This window comes from Heliangelus exortis, chromosome 15 (genome assembly GCF_036169615.1).
Source record: "Heliangelus exortis chromosome 15, bHelExo1.hap1, whole genome shotgun sequence".
In the NCBI taxonomy this organism is placed as follows: Eukaryota; Metazoa; Chordata; class Aves; order Apodiformes; family Trochilidae; genus Heliangelus; species Heliangelus exortis.
This window is the reverse complement of record NC_092436.1, coordinates 7,545,594-7,570,686: the sequence shown is the minus strand read 5'-3', so window position 1 is coordinate 7,570,686 and position 25,093 is coordinate 7,545,594. Positions and strand designations below refer to the sequence as shown.

At 38.4% G+C, this 25,093-nt stretch overlaps 1 protein-coding gene across 9 annotated transcripts in view; it reads left to right on the top strand.

The window, feature by feature from the left end:
• The window catches only part of EBF1 (EBF transcription factor 1), a 271,478-nt gene that overhangs the window by 203,391 nt on the left and 42,994 nt on the right, over positions 1–25,093 (top strand). For all 9 annotated transcript variants that reach the window (XM_071758426.1, XM_071758427.1, XM_071758425.1 and 6 more), the window contains exon 10: positions 4,584–4,710. In XM_071758426.1, coding sequence (XP_071614527.1) covers positions 4,584–4,710 — 127 coding nt within the window. The remainder of the gene's footprint in view (positions 1–4,583; positions 4,711–25,093) is intronic.

Here is a 25,093-nt window from a genome sequence, read left to right as displayed (position 1 = left end):
TATATGTTTGAAATGGAGTTGACTGAGTTAAAAAAGGAGTTTTAAGATGGTTTCTGAAACACATATTTATTATTTAAACATATATTTTAGCTGTAAACACTCTAACATAATTACATCCTTTCTCAGCCAGGGAGAACTAAATAAAAACTTAATTTGTCACATTAATTTTGTGCAGAAATGCAGATACCTTAAGCCAGTAGGTTCAATTAATCCTTAACTCCCATATTACTTCATAAAAATGACTTTAAAAGCCCCTTGATATTTTTAGAATACAGCAAAATGGGCCATCTGATGCCTTTTTTTCAAGCGAATTTCATAAGCTACAAACAAATGGCATTGGTATATTGTGTGCACATGCTGAATCTGGATAGACAACCCACAGCAAATAGTCTGTTTTCCAGACAGAATCTCTGCCTTTCTGCTTGTCCAGTCCACAAACAGACAGAGTTGTTATTTGCAGGTTTTTACCCAGCATTTTGGGGTTGTGTGTTGTTGCAAATATTCCATATCTGAGCTGCTCATAGAATTCCCCTCATGCTTCTCTCTCTTATTGGGGTGCGGGGGAGCTGAAGTTTTAGGAATCAAGTTTCAGGGCAAATATATGATTATGAAGGCAAAATTAGTGTCTTTTAAATATTCAACAATATTTGCTTAGAATAAACTATTTTTTCAAACTTTTTCCTGCCAAGAACATTCCTCCAGCTGTACAGAGTCAGCTGGAAACAACTTCTTTTTCTTTTATATTAAGAAAAGATGAAGCACTGAATCATCAATACAGCAAAAAAACAGGATCATTTTTTGGTTGGGCATTTTTTTTTTTAGTGTTGTTTGTTTTGTTTTTAATGCTGCTAAATCAAATTCTGTGAGACAGTTTTTATTTTGCTTTTTGTGTTTACTATTCATTCTGGAAGTCTCCATTTCTGAGTGCTTATTTTGGAGGTCTGACTCATTTTTTAAAAATGAGTAGGCACCCTCTTTTTGAAAACGGAGGCCCTATTAAGCATCATGTCAGTGCCCAGAATGGAGGCATGCAAAGTCACTGGTAATTTTTCAAAAAATAGGTAACTTAAGTGTCCTGTTCTCAGTGAAAATTCTCATTGCTTTCACTTGGTGGGATTTTTGTTCATTCCAGTCCTTATGGTCCTCTTCACAAAGAGTCCAAGTTAAATTTATGACTGATTGTCACCATTTCCCTAACCAAAAACCAGAACTCAAGCATGCAAAAATAAACTAGTGACTCAGATTATTGACATGTCCTTATTAAATGTCACTTTTAAAAAAAGAAAGTAACCTGGCAGTGTGAAATGATGCTGTATCACACAAGAATGTCTAGAATATATTAGCAAACCACAGAAAGAGCCTTGCTTTACACACTCAAACCAAATGTGTTTTGGATTTTGAAGGACATGAACCTCCCTCCATTCTGAAGGTCTCTTAACTCAGGTTTTAATGCAATCCACAGCATGTCCTGACTGACATGGAAGAGTTAATTAACAGATATTTACCAAGAATCAGACCAATTCACTTCATAATTCCTGGGCAGAAAGCATCTAGTTACTGGTTGTTTGTCCATCTCTGGATCCCAATTAGCCAAATGCTGTGATGGAAGGGGAAGCTGAATCTAGGATTTTAGCTGTTGCATTCATCTCCATATCACAGGTTAATGCCTTGCTCAAGATTTATATTTAAAATTTTTTTTCCAGAGATATATGTGACCCATTTTTACAAATTCTTAGTTCTTGGCATGTCATTGCTATAGTTGTTATGATGTCTGTTAACACACCAAGAGTTCCCATCTGAGGTCAGAACACAGAAATGGCCATATAGGGTCAGACATAGGGGTTAATGCAGCTCAGTATCTTGTGTTTGGTGCTGGGAGTTGTCTTCAGAAACAGCAAGGGGAGCCTGTAGTGGTGCTTTGCTAGGACACCCTAACAGCCTTCAACAGTTTTGGGCTCAGAGGCTTCCACAAGTTGTGCCTTTTAATATTCTCTGTTGCTAATAGCTCACCTTTTCCAAATGCTTTATGTACAAGTATGAGATAAACCGTGCCTTGAGATCATACAAGCTAAAACATGCTAGGAGAAGGTGGAGTGGATTCCCAAGATCAGGCCACAGGTTGGCAGCATAGACAGGAAGACATCCCATAATCCTGGAGTTATTGAAGTCAGGGAGAGATTTTCTCTTGCTGTGGGTCTTGAGCACCCAGACCCGTGCAGCACCCAGCTGGGGTCATTTGGGTTGCAAAATGGAGTTAAGGCAATTTGGAGACCTGATAGAGGTCCACAATGCAGATCCTGACATCATTAGGGCATCAAAGTTCTAGACCAAAGGGCAGGTCTTGAAGTACAGTCTCATTGTTTGTCTCTTAAAGACAATTTTTTGGTATTACCACAATATAGGGGACTACTGGTATTTAAGTAGGCTAACTAGTTCCTTTCTGTGAGAACTGAAATCTGACCCAAAACAAAGGTCCTTCTAGCTCAGCACTAGATCCCTGACAGTGGTTAGTAGCAGATACTATAGAGAAAAAGCAAAAGGCATGTATATTCTTCTGGTATACCTCCCAAGCTTTAGTTCTAGAGAAAAGGGGAGTAAAATATACCCTGAGTATCATAAACCGTAGGACTTCAGACATAATGCTCATCCTTTGGGAATGTGTGGGCAACATTATTGTATATTTGTGGTTTTAAACACAGTTAAACTTATTTACTTCAGAGCACAAAGGAAAACCAAACTGTTTGTGGAGAACAAACCAGGAAACTTGCTTAACTCTCCCCAGCTCTCTGTAACAATGGACCATAAATAGGTCAGACATTTCTTGGGAACCAAAGAAGATGAGTATTGGAAAATGCCACAAATTATGTTTAAAGAACATTAAAGTGGTGACAGACCCGTAAATGCTGGGGAATTCTAAGATACAACCAGAAGCTGCCTGTATAACTCATGACAGAATGGGATAGAGGGGTGTAAGGCACATGCTGATGTAATAAGACTAGCATGTTAACCTTTACTATTAAAATCCTTGGCTCTTTTTACAAATATTTCCCCCCCAAAAAATGTCATGAAACTTTCTTCATCTTGCTAGCTCACCCAGTTAACTAGAACCACTTGAGAGGATGGGGCTTATCTCAGCTGTCTTTAGCTGCCCAGCTTTAAGCATCTGGTCTAAACCCCTCATCCCAGTTCATTGGAGAAGGGTAGATGCTTCAAGGGAGAAGCTCATCCTAAAGTAAAGAGGTGTCTAAAACACTGGAAATAAATTGCTATTTGGATGTGCTTTCTGCCTCTGCTGACTATTGAGGGCACATACAGAACTGGCCTGGATTTTCAGGCATTGGTCAGCCTAACAACAAAACAAGTCAGTTCAAGTAAAAGTAATCTGTGGAAGTTTGGGTTTTGGGTTGTTGTTTTTACCCAGTTGATAGAGAGGGTGCAATTTAGAAAAAGGGCAGGTTTCTTTTAAAAATAAGTAAGTTTGTAAATCAGATGATTTCAGAGCAGAGCCTGAAAACATGCTCTTTAGAGCTCACAAAAAAAGAAGACATCAATTCCTACATGTCAATTTCTAAAATGACATATGAGTTATGGCTTCTGTGGATCTGAATAACTTTTGGAGCATTTGGTGCTGGTAGTTTTGGTTTTAATCTTCAACTGCTATTAATATTAATTTTCTCATTTTAAATATGGAGAACTTCCTGCAGTCTATGCCTTTCCCTCAGTAACACAGATGGCTCTCAGACAGACATTACTCTGCTTCTGTGCTTTTTTAGTCCTGTGCCCTAAACAAAGAACTAGTTAAAAGTCTGATTTTTTTTTTTTTTTTTTTGGTAGGACCTTCTACAATTCTGAAATATTTGATTCCTAGTAAAAATAAGAATAAAGTTAACTTTTTATTTAAATCCACATCTGTGTAAGCCCTTGAAGTCACTGCAGTGAGGGCAGACTGGAAAAGCTGGTTATACTTGGTATATCTCTTTTGAGTGCTCTGATCATTTGCAAGGAAAGATTCCCTCCTTTGGTTGCCACACTTTGCATTTCTGCAGTGATCAGTTAAACCACCACAAGACAAATAGAAAATTAAAACAGCAGCACATGGTGCTTTTGAGGTGTACAGGTGTCAGGTGCCTTTAAAATCCTGCCTGAGCTTGGGTGTGCAGTGAATCTCAGCCTAGGCTTGAGCTGTGCTGTGTTCACACACAGAACTGGGTATCATTTATCCATCAGATTTGTTAGACACTGTCATGACCCCAGTGTTCACCTGAGCAAACACAGGCATCCTGCTGCTGTAAGCTAAAGTTATTGCATTAAACCAGGGCTAATGCTTGTACTAGGAAACAAGTGCCTGCCGTGTATGAAAACAGAAATAATGTTGTTATGACTGAGACAGAGAATGCTTGTAAATATTGCAGTCACTGGCTTTTGTGTGGGTTACATCAAGATTGTGTTCAAACATTGACAGGTTAATTATATGTTTCAAAGCTTGTTTACTATGATCTGAGAAAAAAAGTGTTATTAAAGAAGTGTTCAGCATCTAACAGTGTTTTTTTTTTTCTTTCTTCTCCCTTAATGTTCTTCTCTAGCTGATTACTCCTCATGCCATCCGTGTACAGACGCCTCCCCGACATATCCCAGGGGTTGTAGAAGTCACATTGTCCTACAAGTCTAAGCAGTTTTGCAAGGGAACGCCTGGAAGATTCATCTACACAGGTAAGGATGCTTTGGTAGTAGATATAATGTGGGAAATAGGACAGTCAATATATCACTCTTGTTAGGACTTCTGCTTTTGTCATTAAACACTGTATTGTATTTTATTGTTTTAGCTGAATGGTTACTGAATGGTTACTCATTGAAGGTAACCAGTTTAAATTTGGATTGCAGAAATGGATGACTGGAGAGATGAATCTGAAAACATACTAGTGTGGGATTTTTGTTTGCTTGTTTGTCCTTGCCGTGGGACATCTTTGTAACCAGGAGGGGGGGGAAGGAAACATATTCCAGTACTTAAACAAACAGAGGAAGAGCATAAGCATAAAAAGCCAGCCGTACTAGTGCAATCACAAACCTGCCTTTCAAGAAGCATCTTCCTAACTAACTCCAGCTCATGTTGTCTGACAAGTGCTGCAAATGTTCAAAGCAGCAGCTTGGTTGTCTGTCCATCTCCCTGTGACATACTTGTCTCTGACTTCCAGAGAGACTAAACAGGTTTTAACCCAGCTGGTGCTGCAGACAAATTTACTGCAGTGTGTTTTGGGGACACATCCCAGACTGAGATCACTAAGTTGAGTGGTTTAGGCTGAAGAATTGTTAACAACAAAACCCACTCTAGGACATTGGAGGTGCTGTCAATGTTAAGCCACTCTCAGCAGGGATACAAATGGCCTGGGAAATAAACCAACAGTTAGAGCCTAACTTTTTGAAAGAGATGTGTGTTGTTGATTCCTTGGAATGTATGCATGCAACAAGAATTAATGGCTTGGTTCAAGATTCAATGTGCTTGTCATTTCATGGTCTTGTTATTTAACATACACAGACAGGACTACTGTAACTATTAGTCTGAGCTGTGGTTCATTACAATCCAGTGCAATTGCTCTTCCCACTCTTTATGGCCCCAGAAACCTCATGTATAGGATGTATCATAAATACTTATGGCTATGGGGTATTCTGAACTGCACTGGGTGCATGTATTGCTCTGTCAATGTACGCTCAGGAACTCAAAGCAGAGGAGAGACTCCTGTGCTCCAGCTGGGCAGAAAAGCTCTAATTTGATTTTTCTTAGCATTGAGCATATTGAGCAAAGGTGCCTTATAAAGCTTTGTTGTCTTTTTCAAATGCCCTCTTCCCCAATTGAGATTCTGCACTTGGTTTCTTTAAGCTGGGTCTTGAGGTGTTCATGTATCACCCTGCTGGCTGAGCAGCAGAGGCTTCTGGAGGCTACGTGTATTTATTATGAGCATTATAATTTCAACAATGTGTGGGAAATTCATATATTGGACAATAACACACCGTATCAAAAAAGTTATTAAGGGTTCGAATGTGTTGGAACAAAAGAAAAAAGAAACAGCAAAGGGTCAAATTGCCAGCTGGTGCAAATTGCCAGTGTATCCCACATGAAAGTCTCAGACAGACCCTTGGACAGTTTGACCATGAATCCTTTCCTGTCTTGCTTTCTTACTTACGATAAGTTTTGCTGTCCTGTTTGGTGTTAATCCACTTGGATGGGTGTATCTTGGGCTGGTGAGAAGAGGCAAGGGAGGAAACCTGCCCTCCTAGACCTTGTGAAGAAATTCTTGGAGACTTTGGTTTTTGATTTAAATATAAAAATTACTCAGACCTATTTTGGTATTATTTTTTAGATCATCATTAATTAGCTTTTCCAATAAAAAGGAGGGCAGCAGTTTAGCTTGCCTGACCAGAAGGAGATGGCTCAATGTAGAAATAAGGTGTCCTACTATGGAGAGTTTCCACATATGCATTTTTTAGGTTGGTGTTTAAACACATAATTTTTATTCAATAAATGAAAGATAAGAAATATTTAACAACAATGATAAAATCAAAGGTAGTCCAGTCTTGGGCAATTCTCTTACTTAAATGCAGATTTTGTGGAGGTAGGGTAGATACTGAAAAGCTATTGTGACTGAAATTGTACCTTGCACAATTTGCATTTTCCTTTTATAGGCAGCCTGAACTTAAATGTGGCTTTTTAAAGAGGACTAAATGAAACTAAAATAAAAACAATTAATGCATTCTGACCTTCAGAAGTGCCTTCCAGCCCTTTAAACAAAATGCAGGTTCAGTGCACGCCTGCCGATTAGTTTTAGTTAATTGAAAATTATAGGATTGACCCAAGAGGAAAATTTTGTTTGCACTCCAATCACTTTTACAAATTAAGGAAAATTACCACAATTTTGTTTAGCTAAGGTTTCACACTGAGTTCATGAAATTAGCTCAGCCATCCCAACAAAGTCAGCACTTTGTTAGTGAGCACTAGAAAAAAACTAATAGTCTATGGTGTGTACAAACGAAGCATAGAAAAAGCTATGATGCTTTAGAGAACTAGGCCAAGTGTTTTTAATTAGGATTATTGGTTCATTGTAAGTTTTGAAGAACAATCAAACTAGCAGATTAGCTGTTTCTTTTAAAGCTAGAATTTCTTGCCATTCATTTTTCCCATGAGAACTTTTTTAACTCCCACATAGCACTATTTTTTTTCTTTTTTTTTTTTTTTTCTTTCTCTCTCTCTTTTATTATTTTTTTTTTTTTTAACAAGGCCTGCAGGAAATGGACCAATTGGAGTTTGGGATACAGTAACATTCCCCAGCATCACTCCAGTCGATGGGAGTTTTTCACAATGTTCTTCAGTGAACTCAGTGTTCTGGAACATATTACAAAACCACAGAGGCCAAATGTTTTCTCAGAGGAGTTTGGCCTCTGTTTTTGGCCGAAAACATTTCAGCATCACTTGCTGCTTATTTACTCTGCTATTAAGAACAAGGAACAGGGAGAGAAGAAAAAGGGGAAGAATAAAAAAAATAATAAAAAACCCACAAAATAAAATAAAATAAAAATGACTGTGAGTGAGATAGAAGAGAGAAAAAGACCTGGGGTTTGTGGGTGGTGCAGGAATTGATCAGGCATAGTTTCCTTTCTGGTGAGAATGTCCCTGCTCGTTAATGGTCCCATTTTGTGGTCAGGTCTCATTTAGAAGAAATTATTTTTAATCAGTGTACAACAAAATATCCCCTCAAACCACCTGGCTGTAAACTGTTTTTTTCTTACTGTTAAGTACTTATGTTCTCAGAAGAGAATACCCAGTGACCCATTTAAGCCCTTTTTTCCCCTTTAACTGCAAATAACTTAGTAACATGATCTCTAAGTAGGCCATGTGCCATCAAGGAATCAAGTTCACATATATACAGAAACCCTGGCTTTTGTAAGTATTTTTGTAAGAAATAAACCAGTGTCAGCTCCATGTTTGCAAGAAAAAATAAAAGTTTTTTTTATTTTCCATCTGCAAAGCAATCCATTAGCATGCGTTTATAGACCAATTATTTCTTAGATTTTAAGTTTTGATGTTCCTGGGAGAATGTTGTCAGGAATACAGAAGTCTGAACACATCTTGCACGTGTGTTCATTTTGAAATCATTTTAGAAGTCTGTATTGCACACAGAAATGCCCACACATGGCAATCAGTATTTCCCTGTGGCACCTTTCATCTAAGACTACTCTGGTATTGAAAAGCACTGAATGAATTAAGCTTTGTATTACAGCTTAAGGTATGTATCATTCCCATTCTTTCAAAACTGGAGAAACTGATATGAAGGAAGAAGCCCTTAGGGATACAAATCCATGGGTAGTTCTCTGAGGTGATTCAGGGTGGATATGGTTGGGTTAAATACCGGATGACACTTGGCACAAATTTGTGATGCTAGGACAGGCCTTTGTGAGTTTTTGTTTTGTTTTAATTGAAAAAAAATCAATGCAACCCAGACAGCATAATTTTCGTTAATGAATTTTTGTATGGATCATGGTACTAAACTGTGAAATTTGAGTGACACGTCATGAATGTATATGAAAGGAGAATTTATCTCACTGCATAGTGAAAGGAGAAATGGAAGGTCCATGCATTATCCTATGTCTTCTACCACCTGCTCGATTTAAGGTTTTGTGCTTTTGTTCCCAAATTAGAGCAAAAGACTACATAGAGGAGGTAGTATATATCTTTGTTACTAAAGTTATGTATACAGCATGGGGTTAATTCAGATTTTTAGTTGAGTAGGGCCCTAAATACTGTTCCTTTTTTTGTTTTGGTTTGATTTTATATTCTTTACATTATTAGGGTGCATTTTTATTTGCATTACTCTCGCAGAGAGGCTGTGGGGTATAACATTTGTGTGTTAACAGGGTTCCTGGAGAACCAAGCAAGTCACCCCAAGTTCATTGTGGGTTTGCTGTGTCTCTAGAAGTGCTACTAAGAGGAATGAGTGGATGCAGGGTTACTGTAGACCCACAGGACTTGCTGTGCAGTGTGAATAACTCATAAGATGAGTCCTAATCCCCCAGGATACTTGCAATGAAGGCTGAGTAGGTCAGAGTGGAGCACTGACCAGTGTATGCTTAATGCTTTTGGGCCTTTGTGTGTAGAGTGATGTAGAAATGCTAGCACTGTGAAGGTCAGGATATTCACAGAATTTCTGGGAAAGTGCCTCTTTCTCTTAAATGTCATAGGGCTTCTCAGGGAACTTTTCACTTCCCCAGTAGTGACAATGAAGAAATAGCCTCGTGGAAAAATTCCTACTCCATCCTCATTTCACCCTTTATTTACTGCTGGAAACATTTGAGTCTGTTACAAACAGGAAGAGCCTTGCAGATCACAGATAATCTGGATAACATTTACAAAATCCTCGGTTTTAGCTGACTTCTTCTTCAGGCTTTTATCTTTAAATGGTTAAATTTGCAGAAGAACAGTTATCTTTCAAGAAGCACTATCTTTTAATTTCTTAAGTCAAATATCTCCAAGAGTAAGAGGCTAAAAATTACCTTTCACCATTTAAATTTTCTGTCTAAGGCCATAGAAGCAGAAGTTTAAGTCACATACACAGATCTGGTCTGAATTGAAACCACTTAATAGCAGATTTCCAGTCCCCAAGGTTTCAGGTCTGGTAAACTTCTGTGACTCCTTTGCTAGGAAAATTTTCTACTTTTACCAAGGCACTGATAACTATGTTCAAAAGATTCATAATTAATTAAGCAATCAGTTTGGAGAAACTTAAAAAAAAAAAGAAGTGGTGATAAAAGACAGACTGGCTGTCAAGAGGTTCCTGTAGCCCCACCGGAGCCTTCCTTCATCCCTGTGGGCTGGAGTTTGACCCTTACATCAGCTAACCTTGGCCATAGCTGTTAGGTCCTGAAAAATGTTAAAATGTAGTGGCAGTTATTCTCAACATTAGAAATACACAACCTTATTGTTTTATAATACCTCATTCATATGTGTGTGTTATTAAATCATGAGCACTTCAATACCTGATTAGTATAAATGAGGAGAGAAGGCCACCATCAACAGAACAATAAAAATAAAATTTAAAAGCTGGCATCTCTTTCTGTCTTGTATTTTATCCTGATGTGTTTATGAAATTCTTCACCCCCAAAGATATGATGATCATTAATCTGAAATTAAATAGAGAGAACATCAGTTCTCCAGCAGAGTGACCAGCTATGAGATCTGGTAGCTAGCAAATGAATGCCATTTGTTTTTAACAGTAGTTTTTATCTGCCTTTCACTAGTAAATATTAATAGCAGTGGCAGAATAAAAAGTAACAGATGTCTCAAAGTTAAATAGTCACTGAGTGCTACAGAAGAACAGAACAAAATCCCTCAATACAAAGAAATGTATGAAGTTTAAAATAAGAGCTGGTGTCTGTTCTTAAAAGCAAGAGAGCCCTGTGCTGCAGGTTACCCTGTGCTTTAGGCACTCAGTATAAAGTCTGTTCCTGATCTCAGAGAGACTCTGCAGGGGACAGAGGAGAAATGGCAAATCCTAACTATAGCACAGTGAAGTGAGGAAGAATTAAATTAATTCCTTTGCAAATGTAAGCTTTTACTGGTGAATTTAATTAATGTTTCTGGAAACAAGCAAAAAAACACTCATAAAAGCTATCTGAAAAAAAAATGTCCTAACATAGAGTTCACCGGGATTCTTCATCTCATTGTGCCAGGTGTTTGTGACCCACTGGACCTTGCCAAGAGGACACTGGGGGCATTGGTTGGTGTGTGGAGCTCAGAGGCAGACCTGTCTTTGGGGTGGTGTATTGAGCTAAAGAAGTTAAGCTGCCTGCACTGTTTTCTGCTACCATAGCATTTTTTGTCATAGTAACTCAAGAACTGGGTCCTTGTGACATCACTGCTTGGTTGAGGATACTTGCAGGTAAACTAGAGATGGTGAAACAAGATGAGGTCTCTCCCTGCATCAGTGATGTGCTTTTGGGTGTTACCTGCCTTTGAAAAGGAAAATTGTCCTCAGTAAATCTCTGTTTGAATTTAGGCTTGAACCTGACTCTTTCTAAATTCTAGTTCATTTACTTAGTGACTCTGCTGAGTCAGTGTTAACACCTGGTCTGCTTGGCCTGGCTTAACTGGAAATTTTTAGGGGGAAAAAAAAATAAAAATTATTGCAATTGTTTTGGAACAAGCTTTAGTAGGAAATAACTCCAGTCTTTGGTGGTGAATGCTGTAACAAAAGTGTTTGTTTTGAAGTTTGTTAGGGTGTGTCCAGTGATGCAGTTAGCAGGGCTGGATATTAGGGTTGTTGGTTTGGATTGAAGAAACTCAGGAAAAGAAGCTGGGAGGAATCCTAATTGATTGCAGTGAAAAAGGCTGTTACCAGACAGTGAGAAAGGGGTAGAGGTAGACTGGAAAATCCCTTTTGTATGTTAGTAGGAACTACCATACATATGTAGCATACCTACATACTAGTGTGCATAGAATCTTTGTATCACTGACATTTCTTGAACACTGGCAGCACCATAACACATGGCAAAAAACAATCACCAAAAGTATGCAGTGTACCTGTAGGACAGCTGCAAAATGAAAGCAATTACAGCAACCGTCAGAATAAAACTGGCTGTGAAGGAAACATTATTTTGCATATTTTATGTATACAGTTTCCAAGAAATATGACCTTTATTTTGTAGTTAGAGGGAAGTGCAATCAGAGTCTACACAGCAAAGGGTAGCTGGATCATTAAAAAGAATATTTTCTCTGATATTAGAAGTGTAAATGGGCACTCGTGCTTATTCACAACCTTGGCTGTTTCTATCTGCCCCAAGTTAATAAGTGATAAGGCCAAAAGAGAAATATATCACTGAAGTCCCTGTCCAAAGAAAACATATTGACTACAGCCAAGCAAATAACAGCCCATAACCAATGGTCCCATTCATCATTCATGTAACAGGGATATAAAGTATTCTCTTCCTGTGAAACCATAGAGTAGGAAAAAGCATGATAAGCCTCCAATCTAACCTATGTGATTTGATTATTAAAGGACATGAACTGTTTGTCACATACCTTTAATCTTTAAGATGTGTTGCCATTTCCAAACTATAAATTTGTGGTAAAGGATTAGAAAGCTATTAACGATAAAGGTATAAACTAGACTTTATAAGGATCCCTGCAATAGTCATGCAGCCCTGTAGACCCTTGGAACCTTAACCTACTGAATGGGATATAACATAGTTATCTGACCTTCAAAGCCAATAAACTATTTTTTGCTTTTCAAGTTCCAGGCTTACTCCATGATAAATTAACCCTCTGGATTCACAAAACAGGCCTTATAAATTATTTTCTTTGTATCCTCCCCAAAACCTTTAAATTTTCATTCTCTTGCTTTAAAACTCTCTTATTCTAGAATGAAATTGTTAATCATTTTTTTATTCTCCTTTTAACTCATGTCAGCTGATATTATTCCCTCTTTAAAAAATGGCAATAAAACAGAGAGCTAAGATGAATTTCTCAAAAGCCTGAATTGTACTCTTGTTCTACAGGGGTCTTCACTGTCTTGTTTCTTAATGTGTGAATATTCATATTACAACAATGCCTCAGTAGTGGACAGATTACAGTAGCAGCAGTGGCTGTGCTGCTTATTTTTATGTGTTTTGATCCTATACTCTGAGAAGAGAGACACAGCATTCATCTTTTGGCTGGTCCAGAAAGCTGATTCCTCAACTACTTGTAGCCACTGAAATACTTCATATCTGGGAATTTTGGCTGTCTTGCATGTACTGAACTCATCCTTCCTGTGCTTCTCATGAGGTACAGTAGTTTTTTATTTGTCTGGAACTGTATGCAGAATTTACTGTGTGTTGCTGAAAAATGGGCAAAAACTGTGGGCTAAACTGTGAGAGGTCTCCATGTGCCCTGCACTCTGACTTTGGCAAGGAAGCCAGAACATGGCAGCCTGAGGCAGTCTCTTGCACATAACCCCCTGCAAAATAGCCACCTTAAGATGTGCTTAATCCTTTGAGGTGCTTGTTAGTGAGGGTTCATTTTGCTTAGGCATTTTGTTACACAAGTGAGTGTTGTATGGCTGGCTCAGCCCAGCAGTGTGGTGTGCAGTCATCACTCCCTGGAGGTACAACTTGGGCTGCCTCACTTGCTTTGAGCTTGTACCAGCATCCATCTCCACAGCCAGTAATGCTTATCTAGCCTGCTAAAGCTTGCTGACAGCAATGACTACAGAGTACATGTCCCAGTATAGTCCATGTCTACAGATTCAGGTTTTTTTGTTAATGTATAGATAAAAGGAAAATCTTGTACTTGCAACCTTTCATCTCAGTGGATTCAAGAGCAATTTATTGCATGGAGTGCAAAGTTCTTTGTACTTTTCTGCTATCTTGCAAGCACTCACAGGGCCTTCTGCTTGCTTATGAAGATACCAAGTGAATAACTGATGAGGTCTACTCTGGCATCTGGATAGAGATGCTGGGAGCAGTTTAGTGCTACTATCACTAGGCTCAATCCTGGCACCTTCTCAAGCCTGGCCAAAACATTGCAGGGTTGCCTTCTCATGTGGGTTGCAGTGGTCAGTGTTATTTCTTTCAAACTCACGTTGTGTATTTCAGTATATAATTGCAGCATTGCAGCTGGCAGTGCAGAGACACTATTGCTGGCACCACAGGAGCCAACAGAGGGAAAGGCAAGCAACACAAAAAGGAAGGAACTGTAACTATGGTGTTTTAAGTGACCAGGGACATTTGGTAATAGTCCACAATTTCTTTGTGACGGATGGTTATTGGATTAGAGGAAGTAGAACTTCTTTGAAATTTCAATCTGTACAAAAGTTTCACCAATCTTCCCTAGGACTTTCTGGCAGATCTGCATCATCACCTTATTGCTGATGTTGCTAAGGAAGAACATTGTGGGGTTAACACTATCTTCCTTACTGGATTTCTAATTTTTTTTCCAACTCTGCCAGCTCCTCTGTAAAACAAATATCTCAAGCCCAATTGTTTGAGGTCTGTATGTAACTATATAACCTTGGCTGAAAAATATTTTGCCATTGGGTCTTGCCATTGGTCTGATGTGAGCTCTGCAGTTAATTACAGAAGCACAGAACAATTGTTACTTAATTCCGTCAAGCCAAGCATATGCAGACCTTAAGGTAGGAAAGAAGTTACTTAGTATATTACTTCACAAACATGTTAATATGATGTAAATCTGTAAAACCAGATGTAGACTGGTTTTGCAGAATGTCAGCTATTCTGTATGAACTTCTTTCATAGTCACATTGAACTTAGACTACCAAATACCAGGTGGTTCATAGCAGTTCACACCTCAGGGAGGAAAGTGTGAGCCATCCATTCAGTATCACAGTTAAGAGGCTGGATTTGGACAATTAACCCTGTAGACCTACAAGTCTTGCACATTTTGCCCTAGGGTATTTGCATAGTCATACCCACTGTTACTTCACCTTTCAGTGTCTTCTTTCATTTCCCTCCTCTCCCTCCCCTCTCAAATGTGAATTTTTCATTGTTTTCCTGTTGGCATAAATTGTAGTTAACCTCTTTGCATCAAGACTTATGGACTTGAACTGCTATTGAATAACACCAGGTGTCAGCATTGGTGGTTAACGAGAAGAAACCCCATTCCCAGCAGAGAGAGGGTTAATTTGAAAAAGAAAAACACAAAACCAACAACAAAAAAATCAAAATAAAAAAAACAACAAAACACAAAAACCAAAACCAAAACACAACAAAAAAAACCCACCAAGCATATCATTGAGTCGTAATTTTTAAGTCCCTATGGGGCAGAAAATGGACATGGAAATCAAGCTTTTTAACAGTCATCTAGCAAAAATACATGGTTTTTAAAACAGAAAGTGGTGCCAAACTCCATTTTAAATCTGTCAAAATTACAGAGCAAAACATGTGATGACTATGAATAATTGTGATGCTTTCTGTCACTTTTTAGTACTGCAGCATCTTCCAGTACAGGCTTTATCCCTTTTCAACCTCTTTGAAGGTGGTTCTCTTTTGCTTTGTCTGAGTAAGGGATAGAAATCTCGTGATCCTCATGATGCTCCTTTTGGAGGTCTGTTGCATGATACCTCCCTGACATCATTGTAAAAGTGGGTGAATTTTCATAAGGAAGTCCTTGTTTCTGTCCTCTGTCTGCTGATAGGCACAAGTGCCCAAATTTGTCCTTGGATGGCTGAAACAGAGTGAGAAGTATTAATCCTTCAGTGACCCTACATGCAAGGTGCTGTGTAGGGAAGTAACTATTGTCCCAAGTATTACAATCCCATGATAGTTTCTGAAATACATTTACTTAGTGTCCCCTTTTTGTTGTTTTCTCCTTATATCCTATTATTAGCTGGAGTGGGGTATTTTCCATAAAAGACTCCAGCTCATCAAATAAAAGGAGATCTTTTGTGTGCTTATGCAGTTCTCAGTGAGCTTGTGTTGGTAGAAACGAAAGGCAAAGGGATTTTACTGCCAGAAGTAACCATGAATTCATGTTGAAAGGTCACTTCTGCAAGGGAAATATTTTTTCAAATGGAGATCTTGGGCTAGTTTCACCACTCCAAACAAAATTCTCAAAGTTCACAAGTGTGTTGTGCACAGTTACCAGAAATAGTCATCGTGTTGTTCCAAGTATCCTTTATACTGAATACCAGTAATATTTTCTCTAGCATTTTTTTAATTTTGAGGTACTTTTTGTTCCTCTAAATATTGCATTGAAATGTGCATGTCATTTATTTAAAAGGAACAGGGTGAGACACACCTTGCCTATTTGCCTTAGACTCTATTTTCTGTGGGTATTTTTGTCAGCTCAGGGCCTTTGATTAATAGAGGGGCTCTCAGGGCAGTACACAAGCCTGGCAGGTCAGGGATGGGAACCAGAAACTGCACTAAGCATCTTTTGTCCTGGAATGAAGAATTTAGTTCAAATTTCCCAAAGACAAGGCAAGTCTGAACGTCATTCCTTCACCAAAACTGTTCAACCTTGCACCACTTGCAAGTTCTGTTTAAAAGAAAAATGAACCTTTTTTAAATTGGGGCCTAGGGGAAAGGATGGAAATGACTCTCTCCCCTCTCCCGTTACCCCCATTAGACTTTTTTTTCACAGATGTTTGTGCTGATTAGAGCTGGGAAATAAGGGTATTTCTGTGGACTATGAATATTCATTTATTTTTTGGCAATGAATATTCTTCAGTTTCCCTGTAGTGTTTTGCTCTGTTGTTGTTTGAACAAGTGAGTTAGCTGAGACAGTCCATTTTAAGAAAAACTTAAAATGTTTCCATAGTATATGGTTTTGCCTGAACAAAAGGACTTTAAAATTACTGCTGGTTGTTAAGAAAAACAGATTGAAACCAGCAAACACTTACAATGTGAGGTGATGCCTTTTCTGAACACAGGGAAAATTTAAACCAAAAATTTGTAACAGTCTGCTCTTTAATGATCTGCCTATAAGGATAAGGCTAGTCAGAAAATCTATTTGACAAATACTTTCAGCTAACAAGTTAATTGAAGAAAGATAGCTCTTTGGGCAGTTACTGAGAGGAACTGGTTTGTTATATATCATTTGTCCCACTGTAGTGCCAATGCCCAGGTCTGAAGAAGCTGCTGGACTTGCTATATGAAGGCTCTGTGACTCTATGCCTAATTAGACCAAATGGATATAAGCAGAAATCAGAAAAATTTATAGCAGAATATCCCACAGAGTTCCACCCCCCAAGCCCCTCCAGGTCTTTTAAAATTTTTTTAAATGTTATCAAGCACTGAGTGGAGACTGTTTGACCTTGCAACTCTGCACTAAATGTAAAGATAGAAATTTTAGCCAATGCATAGGGAATAGCCAGGATCCTGAAGACAGCCCATGAGTAGCCAGGCCAGGCAGACTGCATGCAGGAATTCATTAGAATTTCTTTGACTTCAGTGGGAATCGGGATTAACCTTTGAATTGCACACTTGTGGTCACTGAAATCACCCAAAACTGTCAATATTTTCTGTGTAGTACCTTAATACTTACCCTGCATATTCTGTGGAATAATGTACACATTTTTTACAATAACTGTGTAATTAACTCACTTTGCTACTCCCCTCTCCAGGGAAACTCTTGCTTCTATTAATGCTATTAGGAAGGTCCTATGCACAGAACAAAGAAAGTGGTGCAGCAGATGAGTTAACATGATTTGATTTGCAGATGCTTTAAACACTTAGCAGGAGACAGCTATGGAACCTAATTAAATCACTCTAAGGTGCACAGGATTATCTGCTTTGTAAGGAATGATTTCAGTGAATTATGGTCACCCTTTAGCTGAGGGGTAGTAAAAAGCATATTTGTTTTGAATTAAATTTCCCACGCAAAGTGCCCATCAGACTTCTCTGTCCCTGTACTTCTAAAATAGTATCTTTTTTTGACTAATATTTTATAGAAATGTGAAATTTTCTTTTGTAAGAGTGGCACTGTTTCCCAGTTTTTTTTTATGTAAAGATTTCCCTACTTAGGATCCGATTAGGATCTGCCTTTAAGCAGTGTCTTGAGTAAAAAACTGTTCGTACATCCTCTGCCTCTGAGATACTGCATCTTATTTAGTGTACCGGAATTCCCAGTTTAAAGTAATCAAAAAATTTATGGAGAAATGGATAAAAAAGGTTGTAAAATATTGATTTGGGGAAAATAATAACAAAACTCATCTATAATAAGAAGAAAAATGAAGCAATAATTCAGGGGTATTGAACGGCTTGCTGCTGAAAATATTGATTTGGTGCTTTAGTGTGCAACATCGCACCTAACATTGCAAGGGAGCGCTGTATTCCTCATTATTTCAGAGACACTAATGCCTGGTTACACAGATCCTGCAGACCCTGGAGTGCCAGCAGGGAAAGAGAGGAAACCCCAAAATAGCCATAGACCTGTAATATCTGAATGTCACAGCATACCATTGTAACATCATGCGGACACTGTGCTCCCGCTCTCCTTGTATGACAATTCTGTAGTTTGGCTTTGCTTGAGTTGGTTTTTTTTTTGCCTTTTGCTCTCTTTTCTATCTTGTAGATAGAAAAGAGCTCTGTACAAATGGTATCTCTGTTCTGTCTCTTTCAATAGTACCTGATCAGAAATTGTGTAATTGAGGAAAGATGCTTTCCTCAAAATATTGACTTTCAGGATCCACGTATAAAAAGTCCGAATTTTGTTGCAATGTTTCCTTATTATAGCAATAAGCAAACATTGAAAAAAAGGACTGTGGAATAAGCAGCCCAACATTTCCACAGCATTAAACTCCATAATGCAACATTGCATTTCTGTTTATCTGCTGACATCTTCAAAGGTTTCACAGTTGATTGTTCGGCATAAATAATTCAGCAGCAAGAATTTTATAATGAGCAGAGGTAAGGTTTTACCCATGTAAAAAAAAAATTAAGGAAGAAATTGTGCGAGATAAAAACTAGTGAACTCCTGTAACAGGGCAACATTTTAGCACTAGTGAGGACAGACATGCATCCTGCTCTGTGAGGAAGCTGCTTTATAGGTGCCCACAAACTTACTGCATCCCCCATGATCACTATGTTGAAATATAAGCCAGACCAGATGAGCAAATGCTAAACAGATCAGGCCTCCTGCAAATTTCAGCTAACATTCATCTGCAGGATTTGCACTCAATCCCTCAACATTTTTAGGCTTCCAAGGCTTTTCCTTTTTTCCCCTTTAATCCATGCAGTGGGGCATGGGGGGATTGAAATGGGTGCTTCCAATCAAGGAATGAGAGGAAAAGAGGAAAAACGAAGAGAGGGAAGTAACATATGGCCAATGTGTAGACCAAAGGAAATGGCTTTCTGTAAATGGCAAGGCCCTGCAGTGAGACTCTTGAACTGCTGATACTGAAGTGAACAGAGGTTGCAATGGTCACAGCTCATCACCATCACTGCCTTCCCAGGCACAAGTCCTCCCTCCCTTCCTGTGCATTTTCACTGAGCAGGAGGGCTGAGGCCACAGCCCCGGCAGGTCTATGATACCTTTCATTTATACGTTTGCAGGTCTGTGCTGGCTCAGGAAGCAGAAAACATGCAATTGTTTTTGTAACCTAAATAACATTTCTAGTTTAGAAACCTCGGGGGAAAAATCATTGCCGAGCTGGCAGGTTGAGATGGCATGATGATAAATGACTGTGGTGTGTGTTCTGACTCTGTGGGGATATGTGAGGTGAAGAAAACCCTCTTCTCTTCCATGCTTTGCATCTACAGTTGGGAGGGGACAATTGCAATCTGAAGATGTACTCTTGCCTCTGGAAAGAGGTAGCCCTTGCCTTTCTATTCACCAAAAGAATAATTTTCCTGTGGGTCCAGGTATCTGGGATGTAGCATCTTTTTAAGGCACTGGCAATGGTTGTGGGGTTTTTCTGCCTCTGGTGATTACAGTCATAGGACAGACAAAAGGTGTGTGTTATGGATAACACAGGGAATGAGTATGGCACAGGGTGTCAGTAGAGCAGTTCACCAGTTCCATCAGTTCACACATGTTTTTTTTAGAAAACAGTTGCACTATTACTGGCCAATGGAAGTTTTCCTACTTAAAAAAAGTCCAACAGATTTGTAGAATAAAGTCTAAGCTGCATGAAATTATCTACAGTTATTTTCTAAAATTTGTGCAGTTATTCTCTAATAACTTGTATCCCTCTACATTTCACAGACTTGGTAATATGAATTTTTATGGAAGGCTGTTTTTTTTCTCCGAAGTACTACTTACAGTGCCAGATATTTTTTTTCAGTAAAAACTGATTTTTTCACATACACTCTTATAATGAATATTTACATTTCATTAAAAACAGGTGTCTTTATTTACTACTTCTTTTCAGAAGCTCTGCCTGCTTATAACTATTTTTTAAAAACTGATAAAGAATCCACAGTTTCATGCAATACTATATAATTTTCAGTATTATTATAATTTAAAAAAGTTTATGTTTCAAGAATATACTAATCTAAAAGGAACTAAATAACTTGGTAAAAACAAAGGAAACCCCTTAGGTTACCTTAAGGCTCTATTAAATTAGGAGTCTATTTGTAAACCTTTGCCAAGTTTCTTGGGATTATTCTAAGAACTGCAATACCCACAGTCTTTACAATAAATCTTAACTGCCTGACTACAAATGTTTAGTGGACTTTCCATTTTGTATTTTGATCTCCACCATTCCATTTCATAGTCATGTTTGTGTTCTTTCTCTGTACATCCTGAGCTAAGCCACACTCACTTCTCTGCTGGCAGCACTGGCAGAATTCCCTCTTAATGTTTGCTTTATGTAGCTGTTACCTACTCCAGGGCATCTTCCATCTCCTCTAAACCCTCTGTTGAACCACTCTTGCTGAAGGAAAGCTGGGCAATGTTAAATATGATTTAAATCCTAATATGTGTATCATAATTATAGGTATGGGTACAGTAGGTCAAGACACACTGATTTGAGTCCCACATACCTCTCGGGCAAAATAAATACTGTCTTTGTCTTCTTTGGCTTTTATTTCTCATTGTTTTGTTAGTTCCGTTTAGGTGTTTATGCAAACCTTTTTATTATGGCTTGAATAGAGCTACTTTGCATGGCACTTTGGCAATTGCTGGTACCTTCTGAGGCAGCAAGATGGTTATGTACACAGCATTTTCTTATTAAAAGATTTCCTGTAGCATGTGTTACAGCTTCATTTCTTTTAAGCTCTAGTCTGGTAAAACAGGGAAAAAACGGTTAGAGCAATTGCTTTACCTTGTTAAATTGCTCAGAGCTTATTTAGATAAAAAAAGTACTCTGTGCTTTTCTTAGTACATTGTACAGTTGATTTTTTTTTTCTTTTTTGCAGCCATCTTTTTTGCGTTTTGTACTTTGTTATTCTGATGATGCTGAAAGACAAAGAAGCAAGCTCCTCTCCATAACTCACTCCAACGAACTTACCATCTCCTTTCTATTTTCTTGTTAAAACCAAATTGTGTGCAATTTGTAGGAAATTGAAACCACATTTCTCACTTAACTTTCCAAAATTAAAATTTATGAGGAAAAAGAAGCAATAAAGCAGTTACAGTCTGGTCATCTATAATTATCTCTGTGGTTGGAGTAGTTCCTCATTTTAAAAAAATGACACCAAAAGTTTATCAAGCTTGTGTCGCTATCAGAAATTTCACTTCTCTTTTGTTATTTCAGACCACGAGAACTTCTGAAAGTGGTATTATACATTTGGAAATTATCTTGGTAAAAATAAATTGGGTGCTCTATAGAAACAAAGCCTTTCTCCAAACTGACAAACACAGAACGATATTTATCTTCCTTATTCGTTTTGGAATATCAGTGTTAAAAAAATTAACAAATTATGCTCTTCATGCTGATTTAAAGGAATTAATTGTGGCAAAGCTCTGTTTTTCCTCTAGATCTATTTCTATGTATGTTTCACATTATTTTTTTTCTTTTGCTGTTATGCTTCCTCTCCACTGCATTTCTTGCTCTCTGAGAACAATGGAAATGACAGTCCAGCGCCAGAAATCTCGACTGCTCCAGCTCTAGAATGTTAGTGGCACTTGCTTTAGTTTTCTCATTTTGCCTTTTTTGTCTCTGAATTAAAATCAAGCCAAATGATGGATGCCCATTACAATCAATTGTTTCAGACAAGCCACCAAAAGTATTGTAGGATTCATTTACATTTAATCAAATTACACTTTATTTGCAATTCAGGGAAATGAGAACTCTGCAGTAAATCAAATATTTCCTCTCCAAGGGCCCCATTCAGCAGAAAATATCCACAGTCTTCCATGCTGGTGCCTCATTGTATGTAGCAAATCTTCCAACAGGAGGAGAGCTTGTGCCAACAAACCATCTATTGCAGTCTTTTCAACATTTTTCAGGGTGGCAGACACCTGAATGTTTTCCAGTACAAAAGTAGACCCCTGAACAATGAATTGTGCAGTGACTTTGAACCTGCTGATCTCCCGTAGTTCCCTATCATGGACCACCAAGAAATGGCTGCAGGACTTCTGGGGTCCTAGAGGTCGTACACCACAGGTTGAAAAGCAAACACCAAACACTCCTCTTTTAAGTGTGCAACACTGAGAGATGGTGCAGTAGGCTGCTCTTTCCTACCTCTGTTCCTTTGTCCTCCTTGGTGATCAGAAATGTCCTTACAAGTGGTTAGATACCAAGATAATGGGTTTGGCACGCACGGGGATCGTGAGGAAGGAAGAAAAAGCTTCAATTTTAAGTTATGTATTCACAGCACAAGAAAGCAACAAGCAGAGGTGCCCCAGGCCAGTTGTGATGGAGATGGTTTGGAGCAGGAGCAGCAGCATTGGTGTGTTGCTCTGCACAGACTAATTAACTCTGGCAGCCAGGTGCTTAATATTTTGGTTGCTCAGGGCCTTAGTGAGTTTGTCTGTTTAAGCACATTCTTTCATAGTGCTGATGGACCCCAAAGTATATTTTTAATGTATTGCTTACTGCCTGGAAAGCTACAAATCAGCTGCTGATAAGTATGCAACTTCCAGCAAGATTAATGTTAAATTTCCTCCTTTTAGACCAGCAATTTGCAAATTGCTAAATTAGATTTTAAAATTCAAATACTCTGTTTTCACGTTACACTTCCAGCATCTTTGTTTTTATCACCTGATGGTACTGTTTGTATTGGTATTGAACTTTGAGGCATAATGATATGATACATGTATATTTTGGTAGCAATGTTTTATAATGATGAAAATTCTCATGAAATCCAGTAGAAACAAAATCATACAGCATAATGTAATCCATCAGAGTGGGGGTTGCTTGTTTTGAATTGATTGGAAGGAAGGTATTTGTTTTATGCAAGAGAAAATGAGCAAATGCTATGCTACTTTGAAGTCATCTTATTGATGACTTCAGAGTAGTCTGATATTTGCCCATTTTCTATTGCAATCTTATTGATTACTTCAGAGCTGGGATGTGAGTTTTCCTATAGGCTGCCAATGATGCCTAGAAAATTAAAAAGTAAACAGGTACAAAGCCATCATTAAAAACCTATGTGATCTTTTTCTTGTTATCTGTGGTAACTTTATATCCTTTAGTCTATTTTCTGATCAATCTTTAATCTGTTTACCTCTGCCTTGATTTCGGGAAACTATAATATTTCTGGCTTAGGAAAAATTAGTCCAATAACACTTAAAATATTTTAAAAAGCCAATTAAAAATAAAATTACTAATTTTGGTGAGCCCTATTTGAGTGCACAAAAGTTTCAGCTATTTCAGAGCAGCGTTAGTCAGTTAGCAGGTGACTGTGGATGTGGTTATGGCCTCAGAGTGTGACTGACCAGCAAAGATGTTTTGCTGTGCATCCCAGACTCAGCAGTGACCACCAAAGTACCAGAGGTTGGTTCACTCCTCCTGTAAATGAAACACTGGAAGTGTTTTGTAACAGGACACTGAATTCCAGCTTGGTTCCTCACGACTCTCCTTTTATGATTTCTTTTTGAAAGATCATCTTTAGAGGCAAATGGCTGCACCTGAGATATTCTAATTTCCATGCTCATCTTTACTGGCTTAACAAATATATTCTAGGTGGTAAATTCTGATGATGGGAGAGAAGCAAGAGGCAAACAAATTGTTATAGGCAATTGTTTTTAATTCCTCTTCTCTTATGCCTGTGAGGCTCCAGATTCCAGATTAGTTATTTCTCTGTAGGCATGTTTGGAGGCTACTTAAATCATATTTGGGGGCAGAGCTGCTGTATTTGTTGCTTTTTCTGTAACTGACTTGCAAGGTGATCTAGTGCTGACAATATAGCAAAGGCCTCTTTGGCCCCAGAGCACTCATTTTGTCATGAGCATAAGGCCTTGACGTGTTTGCTCGTCACCTCCAGCACCTCCTTTCCTTTCCTGAATCTCAGTTCCCCCCTCAGCCAGTGGTGGGAAGAGAGCTGCCAGCAGAGCTGCTGTGCAAATGGGGCACTAATGGTTTGGGAATCTGAAGATGGTGAACTGATCTGTGCATTCAATTAAGATGAGTTTCTCAGTTAACAGGCACCCTGGGAAGAAACAAGTTACTTTCATTTCTGGGATTATGAGCACCTAATGAAGAAGGCATATCAGAATTATGCCTGTGTCGCATGAGATAACCCTAAAATGCAGCATGGATTTTCAGCTTTCTCATCTAGCAAAAGAAATTGCCAGGTGAGAAAGAGAAATCGGTGCTTGTGTGAGTTATCCTGCAAACAGGCTCACAGAGATGGATGTAAAATGCCACTGCATGAGGAGTTGAATTTAAGTTGATACTTTTTTTGAGGTCTATAGCTTGGCTTGTTCCTTGCCTAGCTGAAATTATAACTGAGAATGAAATTTAAATAATATTTTCCATATTTATTCTGTAAGACTTACAATGTGAGGAGAACATCAAAAATTGATTTATCTGACTAAATATGGAGGCTTGGCTATCTGGTGTATATATGCAAAATAAAAACTAGGTTCCAACCCGTAAAGTTTCCATCCAGTATCAGTATAGTTTCAGGAAAACTGACAGAATGATTCTGTTTTGTACTGGTTAAGGATCTTGGACAAAGTGAATTTAAGATGAGTTTGTGCAGGGCCTAAATGACTAACAAGCACATTCAGGAGAAGCAAGAAAAACATAAATATTTCACATCAGTTTTAGACTGACGTTGCTGACAAATGGGAAGGATGTTTGTGAGGATGATACTTTGGTTTTGGGTCTTCTCTTTGTTTTGCAACTTCTATAAGGAATAGATGGTACCACTGTGTCTCATTAACTGTTCTAACTAAGCTGAGTCAGCAGCTCACTGTCTCTTGGTTATCAGCAGCCTGGGGAATCGTGGCTGCTTTCTCCAAAAAGAATCAGGTACTGGACTTTCTTACCCCCATCTTATGTTTGCAGAGATTGAGAGACTTTATAACTGTAAGAAAAAGTGGTGAATGATGATACATCAGGGAGAAGAGAAAAGGCAGGAAGGACTGCTCTCACCTGCAGAGCTCATTCATTTGCAGTATTTTTTCCATATAAGAGTGCTTAGAAAGTCAGCAAGCAGGGAACGACCTGTTCAGAATAACACCATGGGGCTGAATCTGCTGCTGTCGGAGGGAAGAGCC